Source organism: Penicillium roqueforti (genome assembly GCF_015533775.1).
Source record: "Penicillium roqueforti strain LCP96 04111 chromosome Unknown scaffold_01, whole genome shotgun sequence".
Lineage (NCBI taxonomy): Eukaryota > Fungi > Ascomycota > Eurotiomycetes > Eurotiales > Aspergillaceae > Penicillium > Penicillium roqueforti.
The window spans coordinates 346,042-367,111 of NW_024067565.1; the positions used below are offsets into that span (position 1 = coordinate 346,042).

A 21,070-nucleotide genomic window follows, 5' to 3' on the forward strand; every position below is an offset into this window, starting at 1 on the left:
AGTAACTCCCGCGTGGGCTTCTTCCCTGGATCTAATCCATCGGGGAAAATTAAACGATTCTCTTTCTTCTTACCTCCATCGATCTCTTTCTTTCATCTGCTTTTTCCTGGATTTTATCAATCCAATTTCGGCTGTAAACCAACTGGGCGATCATCGCGGGCAGTCTGTCTCACATTTTCCGAAGTGGCATTAGTTACCCGTGCCCGTTGCGCCCCTTGTCAACAACAGCCCCGCGAATACTCTCCCACCAACAACCCACTTTGACCTGGCGCAAGCGCACCCTTGAATTTTGAGCTAGCCTTGCTCTTTGCCCTCGTCAAACCTGTCATCATGGATGGGGACGAGCTGATCGCCTCGGTCTTCCGCAAGATCGAGCGGGAGAAGGCCCTCATCACCGCTGCCAGTAACATGCGGCAGTCGACCGACAATCCCCTCGTGCAACAGAGAGTCGATGCCAACATTCGCGATGGTCGCAAGAATATCGCTTATTTGGAGGAGAAAATGAGGGAATTACAAATTCGCCAGATGAACCAGGAAGGAGGCCCGGCTCCCCCGCCCAAAGGCCATGGCGAAGGTGAACACTACACTCAGGGCGGCTCTGGCTCGATGCCTTCCGGTGCCCCATTCGCCGATCCTCGACCTTATGCTCCGATCCCAAAGGCGCGGCCCAATTACACGAAGCTAGGTACGTTCTTACATCCGTTCGGAAATGCTGCGCTGAGCTTAAATTGCTTGGAATGCTAATATGAATGGCGATGTCTCAGATCTGATCAAGTATGACACTCCGTACCTCGGACCGAAGATCCAGCTCATGCTGTCCCAATTGGAGTTCAAGCTGAGCGTGGAAATGCAATATAAAGCCGGTATTGAAAAGATGGTCCGCTTGTACCAGGATGAGGGCGACCGGAAGAGCCGAGCTGATGCCGAGGGCCGTCGCATTGAGAGCAACCAAAAGATTCAGCTTCTGAAGCAGGCGCTCAAGCGATACGAGGATCTTCATGTGGATATTGAATCGGGCGATGCGCCAGACGGTATGAGAAATATAACAATTTTGCTACAAGTATAACGCGACATGGTTACTAACTGGTGGTACAGATGAGAGTCTTAGTACTCCGAACATGCGCAAGCCGCTGACGGGTCTGCTGACAATGCGCATCCATGCGGTCAAGGACGTGGACCATGCGGCCAGTTCGCGATTTTCTCGAGGACCGGAGACATACATTGTCGTCAAGGTTGAAGACACGATCAAAGCGAGGACCAAGGCTACCCGGAACGATAAATGGTTAGACGAAAGCTTTTCCATGGACATCGATAAGGCAAACGAGATTGAATTGACTGTCTATGACAAGGCGGGAGATCGCCCGGTACCAATCGGTATGCTTTGGGTGCGCATTTCTGACATCGCAGAGGAGATGCGTCGCAAGAAGATTGAGACGGAGCTCAACGCGTCTGGCTGGGTATCCGCAGATAAGATGGGCGATGGTGGATCCCCTCGACATGATCAGGCTGGTTCTCCTATGGGATCTTCACATGGCCCTGGCTCCGGAGGACGACCAGGCACCTCGGGACATGGTGCACATGGACACGGTGGCGAGAGCTCAAATGCTCCCCCGACTGTGACGATCGATTCATGGTTTGCCCTAGAACCGGTTGGCCGAGTCCAGCTTCAAATGAGCTTCGGTAAGCCTAATATGCATTGACCCCCGAAGAAGAGACCCTATGTGCTAACTGGATATAGCCAAACAATTAAAAGACCGTCGTCCCTTTGACATTGGTCTTAACCGTCAAGGTGCCGTGCGCCAAAAGAAGGAGGAGGTTCACGAGAAGCAGGGCCACAAGTTCGTCACCCAGCAGTTTTACAACATTATGCGCTGTGCACTATGTGGAGAATTTCTCAAGTATGCTGCCGGCATGCAATGTGCGGATTGCAAATACACCTGCCACAAAAAGTGTTACCCCAAGGTTGTCACCAAGTGTATCAGCAAAGCCAATTACGAGACCGATCCGGACGAGGAGAAAATCAACCACCGTATTCCCCACCGATTCGAAGGCTTTTCCAACATCTCTGCGAACTGGTGCTGTCACTGCGGCTATCTCCTTCCGTTTGGACGCAAAAATGCTAAGCGCTGCTCTGGTAGGCAATATTACTGACATCGCAGCTTATTTCTAGTCCATGCTGACCTCCTTTACAGAATGTGGTCTTACGTGTCATGCTCAGTGCACTCATCTTGTGCCCGATTTCTGTGGAATGACGATGGAAGCCGCCAACCAAATTCTAGAGACGTTGATTCGTACCAAGAATCATAACAAGTCTGCCTCTGTTAGTTCTGGCCTCAGCAACCGTACCCTTCGAGCAGGCGGTCCCCCGGGGCCCCCTCAAGACAACGCTGCCCTCTCCTATCCCCAGAAACCGATGGAAGGACCCTACGGGTCTATTCCTAGACAACCCTCCGCAGAAGCGGTAAGCGCTGCCACTAACTCCTTCGCAACCCCACAGTCACCAACAGCTGCTGCACAGGCTGCACAGCGCCAACAGATTCCACCGAAATCGCCTCCTGGACCTTCCGCCGCCGCTGCCGCCGCCGCTGCAGCTACCGGGCTACGTAGCCCCCAGCAAGCCCCAGGTATGCAACTACCGATTATGCGTTGAAGAGAGACTCTTGGTACTAATCAAATCTTAGCTGAAATGGGCCGTCCTATGCTGCCACCCCAGGCACCCCCGCAGCCTCAACACGCCCATTATGACCCGTCCGCTTATGCCAATTTCCCGCAGCAGCCTCCACCCCAGGCTATGGCGGTGCAGCCTGCGGCTTATCCAATGGCACCACCTCCGCAGCCCATCCAGCAACAGATGCCCCAACAGCAAGTTGCACCTCCTATCAAGGACGATGCTGCAGCGCAGGCAAAGGCTCGCATTGGATTGGATCACTTCAATTTCCTTGCTGTTCTCGGAAAAGGTAATTTCGGAAAGGTCATGTTGGCTGAAACAAAGAGCTCCCGCAAGTTGTATGCCATCAAGGTGTTGAAGAAGGAATTCATTATCGAGAACGATGAAGTGGAGAGCACCAAATCCGAGAAGCGTGTCTTCCTAATCGCCAACAAGGAACGTCACCCATTCCTCCTCAACTTGCACGCTTGTTTCCAGACCGAAACTCGTGTCTATTTCGTCATGGAGTATATCAGTGGTGGTGATCTCATGCTACACATTCAGCGTGGCCAATTCGGTCTCAAGAGGGCACAGTAAGTCCTACGCTTAATCTTGGTTCTTTTACCGGTTGGAAATGCTCACATCTCTCAGGTTTTATGCCGCTGAGGTCTGCTTGGCACTCAAGTACTTCCACGAGAACGGTGTCATCTACCGTGATCTGAAGCTCGATAACATTCTGTTGACCATGGATGGCCACATCAAAATTGCTGATTATGGTCTTTGCAAGGAAAACATGTGGTATGGCGGTACAACTAGCACGTTCTGCGGTACTCCTGAATTCATGGGCCCGGAAGTAAGTGGGATCAGGTTTTATTATGTCTTTCTGCAGTACCGATGAGCTAATTTTGTCATAGATTTTGCTGGACAAGAAGTACGGACGGGCTGTGGATTGGTGGGCGTTCGGTGTCCTCATTTACCAGATGCTTTTGCAGCAGTCTCCATTCCGTGGTGAAGATGAGGATGAAATTTACGATGCCATTCTTGCCGACGAGCCTCTCTACCCCATTCATATGCCTCGCGACTCCGTGTCGATTCTCCAGAAGCTGTTGACTCGTGAGCCCGAGTTGCGTCTGGGTTCCGGTCCCACCGATGCCCAAGAAGTGATGTCTCATGCCTTCTTCCGCAACATAAACTGGGATGATATCTACCACAAGCGGGTCCCCCCGCCATTCATTCCTACAATCAGCAGTCCTACCGATACCAGCAACTTCGACCAGGAGTTCACCAGTGTGACTCCAGTGCTGACCCCTGTACAATCTGGTAAGATCTTTATTATCTGCTTGCTGGGAGATAAATTTTAACTAACCGATCCTTTTTATTTAGTGCTTTCGCAAGCCATGCAGGAAGAATTCCGCGGATTCTCCTATACTGCCGACTTTGCTTGATTCCACCGACGTGTGATCGGGATAATTATTGCTCGCTTGGACACCTGTCACAAGTTGTTGACGAGAGTGTTAATTCGGTTCATGGGGGGTTTAATGCCGACACGTCCGGTTTCTTCAGGGCGCTGCGGGTCCTCCGCCCTTTCCAGCACTTCTCGCTCTTCAAATTGCTTCAACATACCCAATTTCAGTTTCGTTTTTAAGTGCAGGCGGACCTCACTGACATGCTTCGATCGCCGGATACCATGGTTAATGAAACCTTCAGGTTGCTTTTGCTTTCTCGATTTCTTTGTGTGCTTATCTAAATTGCTTGCTCTATTTTTCCCCTCTCGAGTTCTTTTGTTCTGTCTAAGTTTTCTTTCCGACTGGTCGGGTTTATGACTCTATTCTATGTCGGGCATTTGATGTCCAAAAATGGAGAAGGGGCGGGTTCCCATATGGGAACTGTGTGAAGTGGTTTTAAGAGAGTTTGATGAGAAATGACGAAGTTTGAAGATCTATGAAGATAGCGTAGGTCCCTCCAGGGACTCGTGCGCGTTATGTCCGGTTTTATGTTCTAGCGGTTCGTGGTATGAAGAGAGGGAGATACAAATACGAAATAATATATCCCATCTGTCTATTTTGTAGTTGGATCACGGTTTTATATTCACTTGAATCTAGATTCACATGTGTCTGCCCCCGCCCCTTCCCAGTTGAGGGCTGCCCTACCTCGTTCCTTCCCAAATAGGAAGCCAAACGTGCCTTCCTCTCTTGCGAGAGCACCCGTTTTGTTTGTTTACCTTTGTCCTCTCTTCCTCACCTCTCTACTTCCCTACTTCTTCTTTTTCAATTTCTTTTTATCACTGTTCATCCAACCACTTTTCTTTGTTCCAGAAATAGATCAAGCTACCGAGGTCTATTTCGAAGATGCTGCCAAAGATTGAACGCCTGTTTCATCGGGGCTATCGGGCCTTGAGTAAATCAGTCGGGACCGTGACTTCTAACAACAAAGAGAACCTGCCTTCGGTAAACAAAGAACCCTCGCCCTCGGGCAACAAAGAACACACCCCAAAGGCGAGCCAAGTGCCGTCAAGTTCCCACCCCATCAGGAAATGGCTCAAAAACGTGATAAACCCTGTGGATGGGTCTCCCGCAAACAAGGTGAGACCTAAAGTCGATGATATTGACTTCTACATCGACTTCTCTGAGACTTCAGAATCGAGATCCACCCCGGCCTGGTCTAACGAGACTTGGGATAACCATTAGAGTTCCGTGCAACTCATCACTCCCCCCACGGACCGGACACTATGATCCAATCACTTCCTTCTCCCTCTCTTGCTACTCCGGTCCAGCCACAACCGACGGTTGAACCTACTCCTCTCGACCGTCCTTCCCCGTCGCTGAACACTCTTTCTGGCACGATTATTCAGTTCAGCGAACATGGTCGGATTGTAAGTTTTGTCTTTATAATGGCTTATTACATCACTTTAACCTTAGTTATCTCTCTCTTACAGTTCTTTTCTCACTTACATATTACTGACTCCCATACCAGGCGACCTCAACCAAAGAAACAGCCTTCTTCCCCGAGGATACAGAGCCTCAGTATCTGGCTAAGCAAGTTAAGCTCGAGCCACAGGATTCTGTTACAAAACGCAAGCGGTCTGAGGACACTGACGTCAATGAGGACGACAAATGGGACTCCGAGCCGCCCACCTCACCTGAATACAATATTTCTATTGCGAGTGATGGTGGTGATAGCGATACCAGCGACGCTTCTTCATCACCACACGCGAAGCGAGTAAAGAGAGCTGCTTTACATCCCTCGGTCAAGAGCGGCCGCTCGATTAAGCCCAAAGTCGGAAAGACCAGAAGGAAGAAGAAGAAGGGAACATGGGATTCGGATAGGTCAATGTCTGAGCCAAGTGACCTCGACGAGAGCGAGGAAGAATACATCATTCCGACAGGAGAGCGCGATGAGCTGCTCAATAATAAGCTGACCCGAGAAAGAGCAAAGCGCCTACTTGAAGCAGTAGAACTCCCCCAGGGCCACGACCTGTCACCAGACGAACAGCGGACTGCTCATCAACTTCTTACTCGTGGCTGCATGCCAACTATCCACCGACATTGGGAGAAAGATTTCTCCACCCTTCCAGAGTCCCTGTTCTTTTCTGGGAAAGATGATGAAGGTCAACGTAATGAATCCAACTTTATCCTTGAAAACGATAAATGTTCCGAGTTTTACGCGATCCGCGCATTCCAAGAGCTTTTGAAGATATGTGGTAATGTGAGGGACTATTGCAATATCCTTGACATATGTCCTGCAATCTACATCAAGAAGTCAATAGAGAAGTACTTGCGCTGGGCATTGAGCGATGCCGGTGTCAGGGTCCAGCCGAACACACCCCCTGTGCACGTTATCTATCGCAAACCTCAGGACGAAGAGCCAAAAGAAGCCTTTAATAGAGTTGCCAAAACATTGGAGGATCTATCGAATACCTGGCAGAGCCAACTCGCTGGACCCCATGATGGTGAAGAAGCCTGGCCGGCATTGATGGGGCTCGTTCTCTGTGGGCCTGTTCTTTCTGTCATCTCTCTGGACACCAATCCCAATCCGCAAACCCTAACACACGGAATCAAGTTCCTTGGTCATTTCGACCTTTCAGATTTCGATAATGATGTCTGGAACACCCTGGCTATCGCGATCATCGTCATGCACATCAGAAGGACCGTGACCAAACTCGCAAAGGCCTACTATCACAGGTTTGTGGCCTCGATCTTTGATGGCCCTGCCATGAATTTCCCGGATCCTGATCGTTAATTCTCGTCATGCTACCTCGAGATCTATGAGACTCTCTGGCTGCAACTACTTTTAGCATGTCACACAGAGCTCTCGAAATATATATCAAACAAAGCTTGGGAAGGGAACAGTATCCATGGTCATCCTCGAGGATTCCTGCGAATTCGATCAGCCGTAATCACTCCGGGTTTAGTTATAGGCATGTCTTTCTCGGGAATTTTCGAACCCTCGTTAGAATCTAGCGCTTGAGTCATGGCCAATTAGTTCACTGAATGACGTGCTATAACCTTTTCCTATACGTAGAACAAGAATTGTCGTGCCTCGTGTCTTTGGAGTTTTTTTATCATTAGATTTCCTCCTATTGTGCTATGTTGATAGATGATAGGTTCACAATTACGAATGGATGTATGGCATGCCAGTGGAGCTCAGTCCTTGCTATGTAGAAGCACTATTGCCAACGGAAGTGTCGCGACCAATGCAAGGATTGATTCGTCAAATCTCCACTTTTGTTGTTGAATACTTGTTTTTCCCTTTCTGTTTTCAATTTGAACCATTCTTGTCATTGCATCCCAATGAACTCAATATAAAGAACAATATAGTGTGTTTTCACGAATCCGGAGAACTCCCGGCGCCCTAAAAAAATCTTCCACAATGATCTCCGAAGACCATGGGGGTATAGAATACTCCCCGTTGCTGCGCAACATCGATCCAGAAGCGGCAGACAATTCCAAGAAGTCAGGATGGCGACAGGAATTAGCGATTATCTCGCGATATTCAGCCCCCCTAATGATATCGCTCCTACTTCAGCATGCATTGACCGGCTCTAGCATCTTCATGGTGGGCCATCTGGGGAAACGAGAAATTGGGGCCGTGAGCTTGGCCAACATGACTTCCCAGATCACTGGATATTTTGTCTTTCAAGGCCTATCAACATGTTTGGATACGTTATGTCCTCAAGCATATGGCTCAGGGAATTTGACCTTGGTCGGCCTTCACGTTCAACGCCTGACGCTTTTCATGATCGTCCTCACAATTCCAATCGGGGCTGTATGGTGGAATGCGGATCGAATATTTCTCCTCATCCTACCGTCTGAAGCCCAGGAGACAGCTCTTCTTGCAGGGCTGTATCTGAAAATTGCCATCGCGGGCGCTCCTGGCTATGCTTGCTTTGAGTCCGGAAAGCGATTTTTCCAGGCACAGGGATTATTCAGTGCTAGTCTGCTAGTTCTTGTATTATGTTCTACGTTGAATATTTTCATGGGCTGGTTATTTGTTTGGGTATATTATTCCTCCTTAGAACTCCCCGAGCCATCCACTGATTTCCCGTTCTTTTCCAGAGACTGCAATGGGGCTTCGTCGGTGCACCCATCGCTGTTGCAGTCGCAAATAGTCTTCTGCCTATCTTTCTGGCATTCTACGCCATCTTCATTAAGGGCTCTGAGTGCTGGCACCCCCTTTCTGCCAAGATGTGGCGCAGCTGGGGTCCAATGTTGAAGCTTGCTATACCGAGTTGGCTAATGATCGAAGCCGAGGTCCTTGCGTGGGAAATCATGACACTCATTTCGTCCCATTTAGGTGCGACTGAGCTCGCAGCTCAGGCTGCTATATCGACACTTTCAGACTTTGCCTTTCAAATCTCATTTTCCATCGCCGTTGCTGGTGGCACACACATTGCCTATCTGATTGGAGCAGGTCTCCCACAGCGTGCAGCAACATCAGCCAACGTTATGGTTTTTGCGTCCTTCGGTGCGGGCATAACAAATATGCTTGTGATTCTTGCTCTGCGGAGCGTCATCCCTGGCTTATTTAGTGATATTGGAGAGGTCTGGCACTTGATCTTCTTTTTGCTTCCAGTGGGTGCCGTCCTTCAAATTCCCGACGCCGTGGCCACTTCCCTCAATAGCTTGCTGCGAGCTGTGGGACGACCGGATCTGGGTAGCTATGTTCAGCTCTCGATCTACTACCTCGTCGGATTGCCCCTGGGCATTGCTTTAGCATTTGGCCTAGGTTGGAGCGTTTTCGGGCTATGGTGTGGAATTTTTATCGGCCAATCGATCATTGTGTTGATCGAGGGTTTTTATTTCTGGAAAATGGTGGACTGGGCGAAGGCATCCCGAGAAGCTGTAGAGCGGATGTGATCATGGAAAGAGAGTTTCAAAAGCCATGAAATATATCATGGCATGTACGACGAATATAAAACAACAAGCACCGGCCTTGTTATGTTTTTGGTTAGACTTTTTTTCCATAATATTCTCTTAAGAGCTCAACGGGAAAAGGTGTATACCCTCTCCTAAAGATTCTTTTATCTCTTGTTTACTTGTAAATCTACAGAGGAGTTCGTATGGTGAGCGAAATAACAAACCTTTATATACTTATGCGTCACATGACCGGTCCCGCTGTTGACGCTATTCCCAACACCGCAATCTTCAACTGCATCACCCAGCATTCCACCATGGATGCCGCCGAGGATCGAGACGTGAAGCTTCAACGGGCCTCTGGGGATTTGGTGTCCGAGTTTTCGGCAAAGCTGCCCTTGCTACTGTGGAGAGCCCAAACTAGGACTCCCCCCCGCACCCCACGTAAATGGGCGCAGGCCACCAAAACAGAGAAGCTTGTTAGCCTTGTAAGATGCACCACATAGCTCCCTCTTGATTACGTCTCTGTGTGAATTTACTGATGTTATCTGCAGCTTGAACCCTTTCAAGAGTGGCCTCAACTCTTAGATCCACATTTGCAGACATTACTGCCTCCTTTAGTGGACGCTTTTCTAGCATATCTGATCAAGCACCGCACCCAATATGGCTCTGTTTCGCCGAAGTCATCCCAGATAGGAAAATTTTATCCCCTACCAAGAGCTATCTGCAGGCTACTTTACACTTTTTGCAAAGTCCGTGGCGTCAAAGTGGTTAGCAGGTTCTTGAACAATGAGCCGAAATATCTTGATTCAATGATTCGGGCCTTCATCGAATGGGATGAGGTCAGACCATCCAATTCCGAGGAATTGGTCGAATCCGACACCCAGCGACTCATCTGGGAAGAACGCTATGTGATGCTGGTCTGGCTTTCACATCTTCTGCTTGCTCCTTTCGACTTGTCTTCTTTATCATCAGATGACATTCCGGTGCCCTATGACAATCTGCAACAGTTGGCTTGGCTACCATCTGAAACTCCTATGGTTGCTAGGTCGGTTCTTTCCTTGTCGTTGCACTATATTGGTGCATCGGGCAAAGAACGCGAGGCAGCGACAGCGCTTTTGGCACGATTGGCTTTGCGTGGAGATATGCAAGCTCTAGGTATGCTTACAGGTCTGACGAAGTGGGCTTTTGCTGTCATCCAGCCGACGGAGAATGTCGAACCACCATCTGTCTATGCTTGTATTGGAGTGCTCACATTCATTGCTCGCTTGGGTGCATCCGGCCAGGTAGAAGACTTTGCTCCATTGATCAATTATGTCTTCCAGCAGACTTCCAGTGTATTCCAGGGAAATTCTCCAATCTCTGCGACAATCCAGTCTTCGGCGTTGGCTAGGAAAATTGTTGTCAAGATCCTTCGCAACATCACAACCATGGCCTTATCTTTGAATGAGCGAGGTGACCGCCACATCACGGATGATCAGTTATCAACCATATTGGAAGATGCAATCGATCATTTCTTGGTCTCCTTGGCCGACAAAGATACGCCCGTGCGATTTGCCGCGAGTAAAGCACTCAGCATTATCACATTGAAATTAGACCCTGAAATGGCGACTGAGGTCACCGAAGCGGTCATTGGCTCGTTGGGGGAGAACATCCTCTTCGAAACTGATGATGGCTCCCTCGTGACTCCATTTGAAGCACGGAAGATTGGTACACACACCCTTAAGCGTAATCTCAGTGCAGTCGATGCCCAGCGATGGCAAGGATTAATCCTGACACTGTCACATTTACTTTTCCGCCGGGCACCTCCTATTCACCAACTCCCTGAAATTCTTCAATCACTTGTGTCGGGTTTGTGCTTCGAGCAAAGGTCTTCTACTGGTGGCTCTATGGGAACTGGTGTTCGAGATGCGGCATGCTTCGGTATTTGGGCCATGTCTCGAAAGTATACGACACAAGAACTTCTGGCGTTGCAACCCCAGGTAGTGGCGTCACAATCTGGCAAGAAGGAGGTCGATGTTCTGCAAAAGCTGGCCGTGGAACTCATCTGTGCTGCCTGTATCGATCCGTCTGGGAACATCCGACGTGGGTCGTCCGCTGCGCTACAAGAGTTGATCGGTCGTCATCCCAATACCATTGCGGAGGGCATTCCCCTCGTGCAGGTTGTGGATTATCATGCCGTTGCAAGACGTTCTCGTGCACTAATTGATGTTGCTAAAGCAACAGCCTCTTTGGATCTGATTTGCTGGAGTCCGCTTCTTGAGGCTTTGATGGATTGGAGAGGTATTGGTTCTCCAGATGCCGAGTCCCGAAGATATGCGGCTAAGTCTATTGGAACTTTGAGTACTCAGGAGCTATTCAAAACCATGAATCTGGTTTTAGAGAAGTTGCTGCAAATGTTCTCCAGCATCTCTCGACATGATGTGGAATCTCGACATGGCTGTCTGTTATCTATTGCTGCCACGGTCGATGCCTTTACCTCGCAATGGGAAGCATCAATGGAGAATAGAGATACCCCGGAAGCCAGGGCTGTTTCATCTCAAGTTGCCAATATCTGGGATATCTTTGGTTCTGCATCAAGCCCTACCGATGATGACTTGACCTTACATACTTCACGCCCCGAGTTGACAGCAGAGGCATCATCTTGCTTGATCTCCTCACTATCTCGGTCTACCACCATAACAGGCCTGGCTCAACCTTCAGAATCACTTCTGAACCGAACACTGCACATTCTGTCGCTCTGTGTTTCTCGGAGCGATGATATCTCGATTGATGCATCTTCGACCGCCTTGGCACAGCTGTTCCCTCTCCTATCACCATCAAAGCAGGAAGAAACTGTGCGTACTTGGTTCTCTCATCTTCGTGATTCATGGAGAATGCCGACGGGTCGGGGTCAAATTCTAGCACTTGGTACAGTGTTCAAGCAACTCGCAGCACAAAGTGATGTCCAAGAAAACATCATCACCGAGATTCTTCATTACACCGGGAAGGAAGAGGTTATTGAGAAAAGAGTTGCTGCTGTGAAGTGCTTGGCCACCGGTATCTTGCCATATATGGGTAATACTTCTTGTTCACTAGCTGGTACGAAAAAGGCTAACAAGATCTTAGCTACTACTAATACTGTTGCAAGCAACTTTGTCGATTTCTTGAATGATTACACCACTGACAGACGAGGTGATATTGGATCTCTTATCCGAGTCGAAGCAATACAAGCAGTCGGCATCTTGCTTCGAAGAGAGTTGGAAACAACACCACGCTCACCACTTATTCATGATCTGGTTGGGTGTCTCTGCCGCCTTGCATGCGAAAAGCTCGACAAGGTCAGACTACAAGCATGGCTCTCCCTGCAGGACTTTTGGGAATCAGCAGCGGATCTACCCCCACTTGAAAGGTAATCTTACCGATAAAGCAATTATTTGATGACGGTGCTAACAAAAACAGGAAATTTGAGCACTTCAGTCATGTTTCGTCACAAGATTACTTTGCTCAGTTAATTACTCTACAGGATGTTGACTGGCTTCGTCTTCCTTTGTTACAAGGACTTGCTACCTCTGCTATCTCGGGAGCAGAAGGTCTCGTCCGAGCATCTCGCTCGGCTCTGACCCAGTTCCTCAATTCTCAATCCCAATCCCGACGCCAGGAGATATTGATGGTCTTCTTGCAGGATCTTGCTACAGTTCTAGATGACAACCTTCAAGATGACCGTTTTGCCATTCCTGCAGTCGAGTTTGTTGCATTCTTGATTGATAGTTACATTCCTGTTATCCCGGAAGCCTCAGATCCTAGGTTTGTGACCTTGTCTTCGTTGCTTATATATCTACATCATTCCCTGACATCTTCTTTCTAGTTTCCGAAAGTTGTTCACGCTGGTCCAGAAAGCACATTTCAGATCCGCAAATATAGCTCGATTGGAAGCTGCAGTCAAAGTTTATGCTGCATTATCAAGGATTGACTCGTTACGAGGGGGTGTTTTGAAGAAGATGACCGGGCTGCTTTTGCATCCTTTCCCAAAGGCACGTTAGATCTCATACGTATGGATTTACGGTACTGACAGTTGGGTTTTAGGTCCGATCAACCGCCGCAGAATACCTGTTTGTTGTGACTGACTCTGAAATTGTCAAGTATGAAGACTGGTCTGTTTCGCCTAAACAGCTGAAGCCCCAGGTGGATAATTTGAAGGTCGCTCTGTCTTTGAAGGGGTAGCAGCCCACAGAAATGTCATGAAACTCAAATATGCAGCGAGTTAATAACAACAGCTGAAAATATAAGATACAAAGCATGGATGGACATGGGGTGTAAAATCTTTGGGCTTTGGCTGTGATGAGTACTAGTACTTGTGGCTGCTGTGCCAGTGGCAGTACTTGTACCAGTACTCGTGGTGGTACTTGTTGTGCTCGTCTTGCTCGAGTGATCCTCCGCAAAGAAATCAAATATGTATTGAGTGGCATTGAATTCCGACTTACCCAACGGGCACTGTGCGGCATTTCGGGTAAAGTCATCATTGCCAACAGTACTTGGCCAGCAATGGCCATTGTCACTCTCACGGTAATGCTGAACGATGCCTTTTAGCCCGTTGCAGTCCCAAGAAGCATGCTTCACGAGCGGGTCGTCAAAGACAGTCACATTGCTGGTGGGCTGCGCATTGTCCGCACATCCATTTTGAGCCGCCCAGGCCTGCAGGACATCAATGACGGGCAGCTTAGCATCCCCGTCGCCATCGATAGGCGCCGTCGTGTCAACCGTACCATGAAACTCCAAGAAAGGATACCCCTCATCCCGCTTAGCGGGGGCGCAAGACCCCACACCCTTCATGTCGGCTGTATCATACCAGGCGCCACTGACAGCCGCAAAAGCCGCAAACCGGCTTCCTACGGTGGCGTTGCAGGCGATCACGCTGGTGAAACCACCGCCATTCGACTTGCCCGCCGAGTATACTCTGGTTGTGTCGATGCAGAGGGTTTCTTCCATGTGCGTGAGCAGATCGTTGGTGAAGTCCAGGTCGTTGGGACGCGACGTGTTTGCATAAGGGCTGGAGAGCCAGTATCCATTCTTGCTGTTTGGGTAGATGGCAATTCCGTCGGGGTTGAATTCCGGGTTTGAGAATTGTGACAGACTTTCTTCCTCTACCATGTCGCGCCCCGCCCCGTGGAAGGAGAAATATACCGGGGTTGGCGTGTTCTTGTCATAGCTGGTAGGAATGTATAGTCTGTATTCCCGGTCTGTGTTTGGGAGGGAGAGGGACTCGCTTGATCCTGCTTTGGGATACTTGGAAGGTATGTCTTCGCCACAGCCCGGGGTTTTGGCTATGCTGATGCTCGTGAGGGCTGCGAGGGATAGCAGCGATGTGAGGCGCATATTGTTTGGGGCGGGTGCCCAGGTGGTCTAGTTTCTTGAGGGATACATGGCTTGGCTTTTATATGGGACTGGGGGATTGATTGAGAGATTGAGGGATTAAGGACTGAAAGATTTACCAATACAAACCCCTTAGCCTGAGCATATACCACGGAAGCCCGACTGAGGAACGAACAGAGTGGATCCGAGGCACCCGCCAAGACTCCAGTGCCACGGGCGATCTCTTATCTTTTCAAACCTTACCTTTGCGCCCAACACGCTTAAATGATCGATCTACAACAACGGAAGTCCTCGGGTATGTATGCGAATTATTATTGCCTTGAAGATTAGAAGCCGAGAATAAACAAGACATGAAGATCCATGGATGATCTGTCCTTAGTGAGCGCTTAAGATTATACCCATTGAAACTTTATTATTCTTCATGCATCGAAGATTGGCTTCACCCATGCCAAATTGGGACATGCTAATTAAAGATGAGGAAGATCAATGGATACAGTTCAAAACCAGATAATGTGAGATAGTACGCAGGAGTTATACCCACTTCAATATACTCTGTACTGAATTATAATTAGGTAGGCATTGGTTTTAGTGTACAGTAACGGGTAGAATAGAATATGAAAAAAAAAAAGAGAGCAAATAGAAAAATAAAAAAAGAAGTGCATCATCCGTGAATCGAACACGGGCCTCGTCGATGGCAACGACGAATTCTACCACTAGACCAATGATGCTAGTTCATGTGATGTGACCAATTATTATGCAAGATACCCCTATCTCCCTTCCAATCTCATTTCATCCGCCTCTAGTCAACCAGAAGCTCGACCTCGCTGGTTTCTAGAGCTCCACAGTCGCAAACATGGCTGCCGTCTCAGCAGCTGGTATTCCCCCGAATGCGACGTGAGTACTATATCTACATGCTATGTCCCCATGCTAACAAGTCTTCACAGAGTATATGTGCGCCTGTCCCTCCCCTCCATCATATCACCACTCCGCTCCCGCATTACCATACTGACCGATTGCTTCCCCCTATTAGGTCAAGAATCTCGACGAGCGAATCAAGCTTGAGCAGTTGAAGCATGCCCTGGAGGAGATCTTTTCCGAATATGGCACCATTCTAGAGGTCGTCGCAAAGACTAACCTCAAAGCTAAGGGCCAGGCCTTCATCGTCTTTGACAACGTCGAATCCGCTACCCGCGCTATTGAGGATATCAACGGCTTCGATCTCTTTGAGAAGCCTATGGTGCTGGATTATGCGAAGACACCTAGTGATGCGACAGTCCAGCGGGAGGGTGGCAGCGAAGAGCTCGAGGCTCACAAGCGGAGACGCTTAGCTGAGAAAGGTACGTTTAACAGATACCGGCGCACTAAATACAAATACTCAATCCGTACTAATGATTGTCGTTTTACAGAGCGCAAACAAGCCCACGAGGCCCTCGAAGCACAGAAGAAACTCAAGCGTCCTGCTGCCGCCGTCGAACCCGCACGCCCAGCCAAGACCACCAAAGGTGCCGGTCTCAAACCCACCGCTGCCGCTACCACCGCTGTCGTCCCAGACGAGTACCTCCCGCCCAACAAGATTCTGTTCTTGCGGGAACTACCAGAAGACGCAACCCAGGAAGGTCTGTCTGCTATTTTTGGCCGGTTCGAAGGATTTCAGGAAGTCAGATTGGTGCCTGGTCGCAAGGGAATTGCATTCGTGGAATACGAGGCCGAGGCTGGAGCAATCAGCGCAAAGGAGGCTACATCAGGCATGCCCATGGGCGACCAGGGCAAGGCGATTCGCGTTACCTACCAGCGACAGTAGTCGTGGGTGGTTTGTTGCATCCTACAAAATATCCCGGTCTCGTTCTTTCTGGCGTTTGGAAGGTCTTGTCTCAAGTACATGTGTATTAGAAATACGGAGAGCTTTATGGCTGTCGTCTTGCTTTCGCAATGCGTCAACATTGCATATCACATGAACTTCAATATTCCACAAAGTAGATGAAACGAGTCATAGGGCTGAAACGAGTATGAGCATATAACGTGGTACATGTCACGGTCAAAAAAGAAGATGTGAACAAGAAGAGTATCAATACGAAACAAAATAGCAGCCTAGAAAATGACATCGTTGTCTTCCTGGTCACCCAGAACATCTACGGTATCTGCCTCTTCAACGAAGAGAGCAGGAGAAGCAGCTGCCTTGGGGTTTTTCCCTTGCTCTTCTGCTGCCTTTTGCCGGGCCGCGAGAATCTCAGCGTCGGCAGCAGCAACGTCTCTCTGCTTCTTGCCTGAGACTTTCTTCAGGCGGTAGAATTCCTCTCGGTCGAGCTCATCGAGTTCAGAGTTGATGTCTTCAGAATGGTTAGTCTGTGCAAGGGACGCTGGAGATAGATGGTACAAACATTTGATAGTGTTCTCGGTCCGAGGAATAATAACATGCTCACTGTTGTATATATGTTAGTATCCTGAACAAGGACCAGATTCACAAGTTCCGATCTTACATAGCATTTACTAATCACGCAAGTTAGATACCAGCCGTAAGCCGTCACAGTCCATGAGAAAATGACTTACCTCTTCGGTTGACAACCTTGATCACTTCATCCAGAATCAAGAAAGCAGTCTGGCACAATTGGTGAGCAATATTCCCATACACTACATAGATACCACGCATACCTGTAAGCTTGCCAATTCCACCAATGTCTCCACGGCCCGTGCATATGTCTCTCGACAACGTTGAATCTGCTGTCCTCCCTTTCCTAGCCCTGTCAGACCGAAGTCATTGACACCCTCCTGCGTGTAGCTTTCAAATGTGGGTAGAAGAACACCAGAAACGTTCTCTTGCTTGGTTCGCACGCGGAAACGAGCCTGCTTGGCAGACTCCTGAATCTGGTAGCCGATATCTCCGCCTACCGCATAGCTCACTTCCGCCAGTGAGAAGGCAGCAATCTGCATGACCCGACCCATCTTTTGTTTGGCTTCATCGATGCGGCGTGTAATATCTGTAGAAGTATGATTAGCGTCTTGATAGGGTGGGGAACGGGAATGTGTCGCATCATACCGCGGAAACGTCTGTGAACAGGACAGAGAGTCAGTATATACTCCAAGAAGCAAGAGAGGCACAGGGATCTGACTTTGTTAGAGCTTCACTCTTTCTCTTCAGTAAACTATGGCCAATTTCCGCGCCCTTCAGCTTGTTCTTCATCAACCCCAATGATTGGCGAGTCGGAAATACTGCCTCTCGGCCCTAAATAGACGTCAGATGAAGTCAATATGCGGGCTCAGTTCCACAATAAACTCACCACAGCGCCGGACATGATTGCAGCAGAACAAATATCACGATATAGTCCTTGTTGTTCAGCTTGAGCAACACGGCCACATTCACATTGGTATGACGCCGATAAAGCTCCACCGCCCACCTGATACGGATGAAGCACGTGATATAATCAATGTGGGAACCTCATCCGTCAACAGATTTGGCTTTCTACGCGCATGCCTGCAGTCTCTTGTTTATGCAATTTTCCTTTATGCTGACACGTTGATCGTGTAATTGGATTTCGCTCGACTGAGTGGCGCAATGCCAGGGACGCTTTTGCCCCCGAGATCCCACCGGCAGCACGCAGAGATGGATCGACCATCTGCGTCCCGGCCGGACCTCTACTTGATCGTGAGTTTTGACCCATTGGACCATTTGAACTGGAAGCTTACTTGCATTCTACCACTAGACTGATCAAGACATCATTTACGAACAAGATCTGCTTCGCGACGCTAGTAGTGTCAAGCCATGGCTTGCCTATATCGAATTCAAACAGCAAAATGGCACGCTCTATGAGCAAGCATTTGTACGTCGTCACCTACCACAACCGAGTCCCTATGGATCATAACTAATATAGTGGCATCCATCAGGTCATGGAACGTGCTTGCAAGCAGTTGCCGCGTTCATACAAGCTCTGGAAGATGGTAAGTGACATTTTTTTTTCAGAAGAACTTCTAAGTCTTTGCTCTTACTGACCTTCGTAGTATCTGGAGTTCCGTACAAAGCACTTGAAGGGCCGCAATCCCATGGTCTATCGCGCCGAATACCAGAAAGTCAACGCACTCTTCGAACGAGCCCTGATCCTCCTGAACAAGATGCCGCGCATCTGGGAAATGTACCTATCATTCCTGCTCCAGCAGCCCATGGTGACCCAGACTCGACGAACCTTCGACCGTTCCCTTCGCGCATTGCCGGTCACACAGCACAACCGAATTTGGAGACTGTACAAAGGCTTCGCTCGGGCTGCTTCCGGGCAGACTGCCATTAAGATCTTTGCTCGGTACATGCAAATTCACCCCGAGAACGTCGAGGATTACATAGAGCTTCTTGTTGAAAATGGTGAATATACGGAAGCCGTGAAGAAATACATGGATATCCTCGACGATCCACGATTCAAGTCCAAACATGGCAAAGGCCCATTCCAATTATGGTCGGAGATGGTTGATCTCCTGGTCTCCCAGGCCAAAAAGATACAGACCGGCCCTCAGGTCGGAATCGATGTTGATGCCATTCTTCGGAGTGGCATCGAACGCTTTGCGGACCAGAGGGGCAAGTTGTGGGCCGGGTTGGCCACATACTGGATCACCAAGGGTAACTTCGAGAAGGCACGGGATGTCTTCGAGGAAGGAATCACTACTGTCATGACAGTTCGTGATTTCACTCTCATCTTCGACTCCTATGTCGAGTTTGAGGAGTCTATCATTGGAAGCTTGATGGAGGGCGCAGCCCTTCGCTCTGACAAGGGTAAAGCCGACGAAGATGCAGACTTTGATCTTGACCTCCGCATGCTCCGCTTCGAACAGCTGATGGACCGCAGACCATTCTTGGTGAACGATGTACTCCTACGGCAGAACCCTAACAACGTCATCGAATGGGAAAAGAGAGTAGCACTCTGGGGCGATAATAAGAAAGAAGCCATCCAAACCTACACGGATGCCGTTTTTGCAATTAACCCCAGCAAAGCACATGGAAAATTCTCCGAGCTTTGGGTTAATTATGCCAAGCTTTATGAGAACGGCGGGGACTTGGATAATGCAAGAGTCATTTTCGACAAGGCTGCCAAAGTTCCATTCAAGTCTGTATCTGAACTGGCAGACATCTGGTGTGAATGGGCCGAAATGGAGCTCCGTGCCGAGAATTTCGACAAAGCAGTCAGCATAATGGAAAAGGCGACACAGGCACCTAAGAAATCGACGGTGGACTACTTCGATGAGACACTGTCTCCACTACAAAGAATTCACAAGAGCTGGAAGCTATGGAGTTTCTATGTTGATCTTGTTGAGAGTGTTTCGTCTCTGGAAGAAACCAAAAAGGTCTACGAGCGGATCTTCGAGCTTCGCATCGCCACACCTCAAACAGTCGTTAACTACGCCAATCTCTTGGAAGAAAACAAGTACTTCGAAGAATCTTTCAAGGTATACGAGCGAGGCTTGGATCTTTTCATGTATCCGGTTGCATTCGAGCTCTGGAACTTGTACTTGACCAAGGCTGTGGATCGGCAGGTCGGCATTGAGCGACTCCGAGATCTGTTCGAGCAGGCCTTGGAGGATTGTCCCTCCAAGTTTGCCAAGTCTCTTTACCTGATGTACGGCAACTTAGAAGAAGAGCGCGGTCTCGCACGGCACGCGATGCGGATCTACGAGCGTGCAACTCGGGCAGTGTCTGACGAGGACCGCTTCGAGATGTTCGAATTCTACATCACAAAATCGGCCTCGAACTTCGGTCTCACATCTACCAGACCAATCTACGAGCGCGCCGTTGCCGCGTTGCCCGATCAGGAGGCGAAAGAAATGTGTCTCAAATTCGCCGAGATGGAGCGACGACTCGGCGAGATCGACCGTGCTCGCGCAATTTATGGCCACGCGTCTCAATTCTGCGATCCCCGGACAAATGCTCCCTTCTGGCGGAAGTGGGAAGAATTCGAAATCAACCATGGAAACGACGATACTTTCGGCGAAATGATTCGCATCAAGCGAAGTGTCCAAGCTCAATACAAGTATGTGACCCCTACTACTATAAAACCGATAACACGTTTTCTAACATTATCCACAGCACCGACGTCAATTTCATTGCATCGCAAGCCATTGCCAGGAGCCAGCAACTCCAAACAGGGGAGCAAGGCGAAGGTGACGATGACCAGCGACGCGCAGATGCCATGGCAGAATTGGAGCGTCAAGCTCGTGCCCCAGTTGGCTTCGTGGCTGCCTCCAGCGGTCCGGAGGGGGGTAACCGTCCTCCACCTACCGCCCAAGAACCAGCTACTGCCGAGGCTAACCCCGACGCTATTGATCTCGACATGGACGACGAATAGAGGGAGAAGTTGATATAGGGTATTTTGTCAAGAGGAAGGGAACATTTGATGAAGTTTTTTCTTTTTTACTGACTCGATTTCCGATATCTTTGTTCTTTCTGTGTCTCATCCATCGAGTTGTATGTTGTATACCTGCTATCTCTATGCATTCTAGTGTGAATGTTTTTTTTTTGCGGTTGTTCGCCATCTCAGTTCCCTTTTCTCTGCTCCTACCACAGCAGACTGCATCTCAAATCATGACTTGTCTTTCCGGTTGGTTGTTAAAACATGCAGCTTGCGGCTCTCCGAGATTTTCTGCTCGATTTTACCATATTTCTGTTTGGATACCTGATTCAACGTGGCGTTCTAGTGTTGTATCTGTATTTGTATAGATTTCTCAAAGGAATGATTCAACTGTG

The 21,070-nt window shown here is 49.0% G+C and overlaps 8 protein-coding genes across 8 annotated transcripts; 6 read left to right on the forward strand and 2 right to left on the reverse strand.

Moving 5' to 3' along the window:
* Nucleotides 1-330: 330 nt before the first annotated feature.
* Nucleotides 331-4,092, forward strand: pkcA (protein kinase c; the record flags this gene model as incomplete). The annotated part of the gene is made up of 9 exons (XM_039068750.1): nt 331-685; nt 765-1,031; nt 1,096-1,680; nt 1,739-2,134; nt 2,193-2,624; nt 2,682-3,240; nt 3,299-3,500; nt 3,562-3,967; nt 4,031-4,092. The coding sequence occupies 9 exons, from the start codon at nt 331-333 to the stop codon at nt 4,090-4,092; spliced, it is 3,264 nt and encodes a 1,087-aa protein (XP_038932983.1).
* A 1,283-nt stretch (nt 4,093-5,375) lies between these two features.
* Nucleotides 5,376-6,886, forward strand: LCP9604111_447 (uncharacterized protein; the record flags this gene model as incomplete). Its single annotated transcript, XM_039068762.1, has 2 exons — nt 5,376-5,519; nt 5,621-6,886. 2 exons carry the CDS (start codon nt 5,376-5,378, stop codon nt 6,884-6,886), a joined length of 1,410 nt encoding a protein of 469 aa, XP_038932995.1.
* A 630-nt stretch (nt 6,887-7,516) lies between these two features.
* Nucleotides 7,517-9,003, forward strand: LCP9604111_458 (MATE family efflux transporter; the record flags this gene model as incomplete). The annotated part of the gene is made up of 2 exons (XM_039068773.1): nt 7,517-8,143; nt 8,203-9,003. The coding sequence occupies 2 exons, from the start codon at nt 7,517-7,519 to the stop codon at nt 9,001-9,003; spliced, it is 1,428 nt and encodes a 475-aa protein (XP_038933006.1).
* Nucleotides 9,004-9,248: 245 nt separating this feature from the next.
* Nucleotides 9,249-13,203, forward strand: LCP9604111_469 (tubulin-specific chaperone D; the record flags this gene model as incomplete). Its single annotated transcript, XM_039068784.1, has 6 exons — nt 9,249-9,488; nt 9,555-12,057; nt 12,109-12,391; nt 12,442-12,786; nt 12,848-13,013; nt 13,066-13,203. 6 exons carry the CDS (start codon nt 9,249-9,251, stop codon nt 13,201-13,203), a joined length of 3,675 nt encoding a protein of 1,224 aa, XP_038933017.1.
* Nucleotides 13,204-13,327: 124 nt separating this feature from the next.
* Nucleotides 13,328-14,355, reverse strand: LCP9604111_480 (CE1 family esterase; the record flags this gene model as incomplete). Its single annotated transcript, XM_039068795.1, has 2 exons — nt 13,328-13,413; nt 13,464-14,355. The coding sequence occupies 2 exons, from the start codon at nt 14,353-14,355 to the stop codon at nt 13,328-13,330; spliced, it is 978 nt and encodes a 325-aa protein (XP_038933028.1).
* Nucleotides 14,356-15,205: 850 nt separating this feature from the next.
* LCP9604111_491 (U1A/U2B'/SNF family RNA-binding protein) lies at nt 15,206-16,153 on the forward strand (the record flags this gene model as incomplete). Its single annotated transcript, XM_039068806.1, has 4 exons — nt 15,206-15,246; nt 15,297-15,303; nt 15,383-15,689; nt 15,759-16,153. 4 exons carry the CDS (start codon nt 15,206-15,208, stop codon nt 16,151-16,153), a joined length of 750 nt encoding a protein of 249 aa, XP_038933039.1.
* A 287-nt stretch (nt 16,154-16,440) lies between these two features.
* Nucleotides 16,441-17,642, reverse strand: LCP9604111_502 (H(+)-transporting V1 sector ATPase subunit D; the record flags this gene model as incomplete). The annotated part of the gene is made up of 8 exons (XM_039068817.1): nt 16,441-16,679; nt 16,731-16,771; nt 16,830-16,839; nt 16,900-16,948; nt 17,002-17,327; nt 17,387-17,397; nt 17,460-17,572; nt 17,628-17,642. The coding sequence occupies 8 exons, from the start codon at nt 17,640-17,642 to the stop codon at nt 16,441-16,443; spliced, it is 804 nt and encodes a 267-aa protein (XP_038933050.1).
* Nucleotides 17,643-17,950: 308 nt separating this feature from the next.
* LCP9604111_511 (mRNA splicing protein SYF1) lies at nt 17,951-20,672 on the forward strand (the record flags this gene model as incomplete). Its single annotated transcript, XM_039068828.1, has 5 exons — nt 17,951-17,992; nt 18,051-18,167; nt 18,232-18,285; nt 18,346-20,357; nt 20,414-20,672. 5 exons carry the CDS (start codon nt 17,951-17,953, stop codon nt 20,670-20,672), a joined length of 2,484 nt encoding a protein of 827 aa, XP_038933059.1.
* Nucleotides 20,673-21,070: the final 398 nt, after the last annotated feature.